The 8,409-nt window shown below is 30.5% G+C and overlaps 1 protein-coding gene across 39 annotated transcripts in view; it reads right to left on the bottom strand.

Annotated features, from left to right (window-relative positions):
* Positions 1 to 6,559, bottom strand: part of LOC111397148 — a 74,224-nt gene extending 67,665 nt beyond the window's left edge. For 3 of the 39 annotated variants that reach the window (XR_002703182.1, XR_002703181.1, XR_002703169.1), the window contains exons 1-7: positions 5,736 to 6,550; positions 4,668 to 5,113; positions 3,360 to 4,530; positions 1,608 to 1,708; positions 1,284 to 1,366; positions 868 to 1,170; positions 46 to 174 (exon numbers count right to left, since the gene is read on the bottom strand). Coding sequence is in view for 1 of the 39 variants with exons in the window: in XM_023023907.1 (XP_022879675.1) it covers positions 3,495 to 3,632; positions 4,460 to 4,501; positions 4,668 to 4,951; positions 5,736 to 5,796 (525 nt within the window). In the remaining 38 variants the exon portion in view is untranslated. Of the gene's footprint in view, positions 1 to 45; positions 175 to 867; positions 1,171 to 1,283; positions 1,367 to 1,607; positions 3,318 to 3,355; positions 4,531 to 4,667; positions 5,114 to 5,420 lie in introns of those variants that run through there. The other 36 variants (XR_002703165.1, XR_002703159.1, XR_002703157.1 and 33 more) reach the window with 33 other exon arrangements.
* Positions 6,560 to 8,409: the final 1,850 nt, after the last annotated feature.

Genomic DNA, 8,409 nt, shown 5'->3' on the forward strand with positions numbered 1-8,409 from the left:
ATGTATGGAGACAGATACAAAAATGGAACTTCTAAAGCAACTAACCTTAAAAAATATAAGGTTTTGAAAGTGATTTATGCTTTTTCCATCCAGAATCAACAACTTTGTCAACCATAGGAACGTACTCATCATATCGTGATAAGTTGCCGAGCTAGAGTTTCCATTAGCTTTAACCTGAGAAACAAGGACTTGAGATAATTAGAAGAGAAAGGTTGATCCTCCACGTTAATTTTTGTGAGGAATTGAGAAAGTGTCAACACATTTCTGCTGTGTTCTATGGTTCTATATATAGTGGGTCTCTCTTTACATTGAGTTCATAAAATGTTGACCAACGAGACTTTTGGAATAAAGAAGACACTGTACATGGTAAAGTTATCCTTTCTTAAGTAAGGAAAATTAGTTTTATAGGAAAGCAATATTTCTTACAAGAAACTGTATGCTTAGTTATATTTCATGAAGAATTTGTACCTTATATCATAAATAAAATGATAGACATTATAAATAATAATTATCAAACAACTAATGAACTATTGAATAATGTCACTTTACTTGATTTTTTTAGTAGCAAAAGATTGCACAACCCGACCTATAAAAATTTGAATTCCATGTAACTGGACACCTTTTTAGGATATACACAGATGCTTTTAAACCAATCAAAGAGACGATATTAAGCAATTGATAATTTTGCACTTGTGTTGCAATTAAGCAAACACTAACTGACCTACAAGCACCAAATTAAATATTTGCACAAGCTACCACTAGACTCAACATTAAATAAGGGAGAATTCAATTAAAATTATAAAAAACATTATTTTCAATAGCAGATAATTAAATATCTAATCTTGAAATTGTAAGGCTTGACCATACCTCCTCACGAACATGAGTCAATCAAAGGTGCGAGTAACTCTGAATAGCTTTTGGTGAAGAAATATTTTTCAGCTTCAGAACCAGATTCAACAGTTGAGGTGTCACTGCCTTTACCTGCTTCAACAACTAAATAAAAAAAAAATCTCACATAAAACAGAAATATTGTGCAGTTGTGCCTAATCATATGCACAACAGACATAGTCTATACAATCAAGTAGTGTTGCTCAGCATAAACTATCTCTTTGTCGTCGTTAAGAATTTCAACCACCTTCCTGCCAGTCGTGCTTCACCATCAAGCACCATCTGTAACATGATTTCGAGCCATTTATTATTTTTTAACATGATCAAAATTATAACACAAGTATTTATATATGATCTTTGTAGGTCAATTTAATAGCTCCCATGTTAGGAATGACCTTTTGTATCTCGGAATTTTTGCATGGTCCTCTATCTGACCGAAGGCAAACCCCTTGGCCTTTCCACCAAAGAATTCTGATCACTACACAACCCCAAAAATTTACGTCAAAATCTCGAAATAAATTTCAATGTTCGCAAGTTACAACAACGGTTTCCATTGTTTTGCACTTGATATCTTTTATTTTAAGCAACTTATTCCTATATTTGTTTCCAAGTACATGTGAGATATTCCAAAAAGAAGATAGACCGAGTAATTAAAGTCGGCCATTTAAGTGAGAAAAAATAATGCTTACATATGGAAAAAGGAAGAAATAGCAACATACATGTATCTTAGTGGTGGCCCTGAGATCAAAAAAACTCTTTACAATATTCTACGGTAGCATAATACTTCGACCATCTTGATGATAAATATTTTATGAAATGTCTGCAACATTTGGAGGATACAATATATTACACTACCAAGACTACACAAAACCTAATATCTTTGATCAAATAAATGATCAAAATGTTACTTCAGGATAATTATCGACAAAAGTTCAAATAGTTGCGTACTTTTCCAACTATATACTAAAATGTTTACAAGAAATATAAAAATAACTTATCTGGAAAGACTATTAAATGCAATCCCTCAAACCTTAACTACCGACTACAATATAGGAAAAATTATAAAGTAATGCAGCAAAATCATAAATTGTCCTACTAAAGGAGGAAGGGGTGACTAGTTACCTCCATAGTAATGAGGACAAAATCAGGACGTCTACATGTTAAACCAGGATACAGTTTATATTTCCATCCGTACATGCGAACATTTGACTAAAAGTGGCAAAAGTGTTGTAAAATAACCTCAACATCATATGATAATCATCAAACTTGTTTGACAATTAGCATCAAGGCTCGTCGAAATGCCTTAATAGCTTGCAGCTCATCAACATCCCAAATATCCTCAAATGAAACAAAGTTGCCACTAACACCACTCTTACTTTTGCCGCTCTTCTTGAGTGAATGCTTGACTTTGAAGGCACGTTCATCGCTTTCATTTTTAAATAATCAATTCTCATCCTTCTTTCATTTTAAGAATTCCCAAAATCAGATTTTCTTTCTCTTCTCTCATCATTGCCACACGATTTCTCAAAGCTTGTCCCATGAAAAAAACTCCAACTATGAGAAAAATAATTTTGACATAGAAATTTATAGCATGATTCGTACTATACTCCAGCTTGCTTAGGGATTAACTATTTTATTTATGCTTGAGATTTTATTCTATGTGCTAAATTGGATTGGAAGAGAAACATAATTGTCACATAATATAAGCGTACTCCAAAAACACAAGACTAACTGTTAAGAACCTTCATTAAATGCTTTCTTCGAGTTTTTGTACTTATAATTAACTTCTATTTAATAAGAGCTGGCATTCTTTTTTAAATTGTCTATAGGTATGTACTCAAAAATGGTTGTGTTGTTATCCTCGTAGACATCGGGGCTAACTTGAAATAACATGCATTCTAATCCGTTAGATTAATGCAACAAATTATGATCGACCAAGTAATTTGGAGAAAAATTTACCTACCAACCAGCTTTAATGCTATTGAGATCTTTACCAAATGAACCACCCAGTAACCAAATTTGGGACAAATTGAACTCGTTATGATGGTGCTATATTTTAGGTTCCCAAACATTAATAGTTGCTTTTTGCCCCGTAGTACTTGTCTCCTTCAATATAGGCTATTGCGTGCAAGTGAAACCCCAAAATTAACCAAATGCATTAAGAAATGATATTCAATCAGTTAAAATAGAAAAGAAAGGAAAAAAACAAATAAAGGATGAAGATCTACTTTTGTTTGAGCAATTGAATTTAGGCAAGAACGAATTAATCGCAATATCATATGGATTTCAGTAGTGATGAGGAGTTGGAATATCACATATTGATCAATAAAGGAGATTCATCAACTTAGAAGAAAAATATATTCTTTCACATCCTTTTTTTCCTTATCTGGAAGGAACAAATATAGAATTAGTCCAAGTTGTTAAATGCTTTTTTCAAAGAATAAACATCTAAACAAAGGTAAAAGAGTTACCTCAAAAAATCAGAATATGGAATTCCCAAAACTAAAGAACTATTTAAGCTATTTATGAGATGCCCAGATATCATATATACTCAAAACCTGCAAATTTAAGCAAAGAAATATGTCGACTAAACTTAGAAAGTAAGATTAGAAAGAAGGAAAATAGAGAACCCAAAACAAAAACTTATCCAACACCAGGTATCGCGCCGAAACCTTATTCGTCATGTCTTCGTCTTTGTCGTCCTCGTCGTTGAAGTCTATCGGAGTTAATGGCTGCCTACGATTCTTTGGAGAGATTAGGAAGGTATAAATGGTCTTACAAGAGGTACAAAAGACATATATATAATATATACCAAATATATTTTGATGAACAGGAGGGGACAAAAATGAACAGTGCACACCACATTTCCTCTTTTATTAGGGGATGTTTGTGCCCCATTATTTGTGAAGAATATATCATAGAACAGTAATTGATATTGAAATGTGTGGTTCAAAAAGAAGGAAATTTTTTTATTTACGTGTAATATTTTTTTATTGAAGAATATGTGGTTAAAAATGAGTATTGTACAAAAAACAATATTGTATAATGATAGGCAAACAAAGCCTTAATGTGTAGAAAGGATAATGATCTGATTCATAATTTAAAGATAAAATGACGCATAGCATCGAACAATTTAAGATGAGTTGTGCCTACCAGGAGAAATGGTGGCACATTTAATTACTAAATTGAGCCAACATTTTCAATGTACAAAACAACTATCAACTAAGAAGAAGAACGAATAAATATTTACGAAAATTGTAATAGAAAACTTAAAAATACAGATGTTGAAAATTTTATCTCTACTGCAAATATTGTGAAGCAAATGAGAAAATGAAGATATTGAAGCCCTATTATTAGAAGTTCAATATTTATTCAAAATCGAGAACATAGGATGTCAAACTTAAAAGTAGCTTATGCAACTTGAATGGTTTTCTAGTCATTAGTAACATCCCACTGGGGAAGGCCAAGGTCATAGTAGTTTATATCCAACTGCAAAAAAGGCAAGATCAGCTGCCAGATTCAAAAAATAAATTAGTTAAGCATTTGAAATCAGAATGAATTTGGAGTAGACCTGATTTTCAAAGCTGCTTTGATATCCTAATGTAGTCAGAACCTTCGATAATACGAATTGAGCTTAAATGACTATTGAAGAGGATAGTTATGTTAGATTTTATTGATTAGAATCAAATTGTCAACTAAAGTAAATATGTTTAATTTAAACAATTTAGAACCAATAATGAAAAAAAATTGTATTAAAACTAACAATTAGCATTAATTACCAGGATTGCTTGCATCCATTGCCTTGACAATTTCAAATCATAAGTCTTGTCCAATCTATAAAATTCTGATGCAGCAACATTATTCCAATGACAACTTGAGTAGAAGGAAGGAGCAAGCCTTAGAAGTTTTACTCTTTCACAAGGTGAAGACAGAAGAAATACAAGGTGATTATAGAACATTGAATGAACTGAACACATACGTGAAAAGAAAAGGGAAGAAGGAACTTTTGCTGTATAACCTACTTTAGCAATGGTTGTCTTGATCAATTGAAGACCTTTGTTCTCTTGAAATTGAACAAACATAATACTGTAAATGTCTATTGTAGAAATTGAAGGGCGAGAAAGTAAAACCACCAAAATAAAACGTTCAACCTAAATATTAGGGGCAAAGCCAACCTCTTTACCAACATTGGTAGCATTTAAGCTACATTTCTTCTTAATAACAGCTTGAAGTCAATAAAGATGAATAGCCAATAATTAGAATTGAGAAGCAAAAGAAACTCTTTAACAATCTCATAATAAATAATTATCCATTATGTGAAAATAATATTAATTTTTAAAAGTATGTGAAAACTACACCACAAATTCTAATTTCAGCTAAACATGTGAAATGGATCGTCCAGGCTACTTTTGAAAGGAATAAATTTTAAGTAGTTCAACAGTTATGATACATTAATAATCAGTTTACAATATTGGAAGTAATATTGAATAATAATAACTTATTTGAAATGGAAATTGATCATGAATACTTACTATATCGATCACAGGAAAATTGGTTTTTTCACATCTAGCTTGAAATTATTTAACAACTGCCTCATACAACAACAAAAGCAATAGTTAATTTAGTAATTTCATAATGAATGGATGTAACGAGCATTTGACAATGTAAATGGAAACAGATGTCGAAGATGTCAAGCGATACATAATCAGTTATAGCAATATAGGCAATAAATATTTTAAGGACAGAATTTGAAATGACAAGAAATTGGTAAAGAACACGGCGAAGAGGAATAATTTATTTTGGCAAGTAGAATAACATATGGTAGTAAATATTAGTAAAGGAATTACCTCTAAATGATGAATCCTTGTTCAAGTATAAATTTTGAGTCTCTTCCAAAACGGGCATCATTAAATTTAGAAAGAAATCCCCCTAGAAGCCTACTATAGTTTAAAGGAGCAATTATTTACGAAAAATTACTTCCAATGGAACTTTTCATGTGAACAACTCGAATAAATTTAATTTAACCATGTAGAACAAATCTGAGAAAAGCCCAAAACATATAAAACAAATAATAAAATAAATAAAATAGAGGTAAGAAAAAAGCCGAAGATGTACACATGTAGAAAGAAGAGATGGAAAAAATGAAATAGAAACTCGTACAGAGTTCGAAAAAACCCCAACACGAAAATAATTAACAAAATGCAGATCTAAAAATCGAACAAATACACAAAAGAACAAGCAAAAGATGGAGATGACAGAAAATCTCAATACAATTTAGAAAATCCTAAACACAAAGTAGAGATCGATCGAAGAGAAATAGGAATATAGAAATCAAAAAAGCATACTCAACAAAAGGCAAGAGATAAAGTAGGATAAAGGTGTTACAGTATACTTTCTATGAAAAATTTCCTCTTGTTCGTCGAATTTGAACCAAGCGAGGGGCGAAAGAAACAAGCGATTAACAACAAAAAGAAAGATATTCAAACAATAATAGAGAAAAAAAGATTAAACGATCTTCTGAGGATTTCAATTTCACAGTTAGAATTGATATTTTTGGGGAGAGATTTTTTAATTTTGCAAGAGGACGATGGAGAGTAGGGTTGGATGAGAAATCATCAGATGAATAAAAACAACAGTGTAAAAAAAAAAAAAAAAAGTTGAACAATACAATTATTACACAGCATCCTTTATTCTTTTTTTAGTGAATAGTGCTGAACCAATTCCAAACCAGCCTAATGTGAATGCTACGACAAAAATGAACAATAGAAATGGACCCTCTCTTTTAAAGTAGGACTAGTCTTTGCTGGTGCAATGCACGGATTGAATTATTTTGAACGTAATGTTAGTGTGTTAAATATATTAGGTTATAGTATGTCGCCTTCATCATTTTCATTGATAGGTGATAAAAGAATCATTTATCATACTCTATTAACATATATGTATTGCATTACAATTAGAATTGATAGTATGTAATTGTCTAGCTATTTAGAAATAAAATGTATAAATATCAAGCCACGAGCATTTATAGTATGGAATTCAATTCTTTCTTCCATGTCGACTTTTTCTCTTGACACAAAGGCTCCAGTTTCAAATGCTAGCCGAATATCGAACTACATGACAAAAGTTAGTGAGATTTGTTTTAAAAAAAAGTATGAAGGACTCCTTAAAATGTTAGTTGAGCTACAATATTTGAAATAGTAGCATAAATATTTGTCATGACATTTGAAATAGTCAATAAGGTTTGCTATATGGCATTAAAAATAGTCATTATGGCGCAAGAAATGAAGAAAAATTAACGGACCAAGTCAAGATACTTAGCAAACATTAAACATGATGTCTCCACTCACGAGATATTAAGACTAATAACCCAACAGATTTTTAACGATTCTCTTAACTATAGATGTTAAACTGCAAGGTTTTACTTAGTCAATTCACAAGATAGAAAAATGATTAAATTAATATCATTTGGTACACAAGCAAATTTCAATTTATAAGTTATCTTAGAAACTCCCAACAAAAGTTTACTTACATGGTGAAAGAACAAGATAGAGGTAAAATGTTGCATTCTTCTGGTCACGCTTTATAAAACATTGATATGGACACTCCCAAGGCCCTGCTGCAAAATAAAAGAAAGTTAGAGCATCAGTCAGCATAATTTCTAAAGTTTTTAGTTAAACATAGATAAGGTTTAAAGATATCAAACATTTTTAAACAATAATGAAACACGCTGAATGCAAATAATATAGAAACTAAATAACAATCAATAACCACCAAATCTTTTTTTGCCCAAATCGCATATCCAATGCTTTCAGTTAATCAACTACTGCAGATTGTCTTCTCACTTCATACTGCAGTTTCCTTCTCAAGATCTCTTCTTCGACCCTTCGAGTTTCAATATCTCAGATTTTGAGAATCAGTGTGGTAGGATTTTCTTTGTCATGGAGAAATGAAAGCGATAGAGAGTAAAATCCACTTTTAAGGGACATTTTGTGAATCAGTTAATGAATAGTACAAACCAAGCAAGTGTGAAAACTCAAGTGACAAAAATGAATAGCGATCCCAACCCCATCTTTTAAGAGTTTTTAATTTTTATTTTTATTTTTAAATTAAATATTAATAAAAAGATTAGACTATCTAGAATATAAAAAGTTACTTATAAGTAAAAAAATGCTTCAAGTTATTTAAAAATAATAAAAAAAACTTATAATTGTAAAAGCTACTTATAGGTAAAAAAAAATATTAATCCCTCATTCTCTTATAATTACAAAAGCTACTTATAAGTAAAAAAATATTAATTTAATTTTTTTAAGCACAAATATTTAGATATATTTAGTTTTTTAAATTAAATATCAATAAAAGGATTGCACTATCTAGATGTAAAAGCTACTTATAGATAAAAAAAAAAAATATTAATCCCTCATTCTCTTATAATTGCAAAAGTTTTTTATAAGTAAAAAAATCTTAACTTAAATTTTTTTGAGTATAAATATTTAGATATATTTAGTTTTTTAAATTAAATAT

Source organism: Olea europaea, chromosome 7 (assembly GCF_002742605.1).
Source record: "Olea europaea var. sylvestris chromosome 7, O_europaea_v1, whole genome shotgun sequence".
In the NCBI taxonomy this organism is placed as follows: Eukaryota; Viridiplantae; Streptophyta; class Magnoliopsida; order Lamiales; family Oleaceae; genus Olea; species Olea europaea.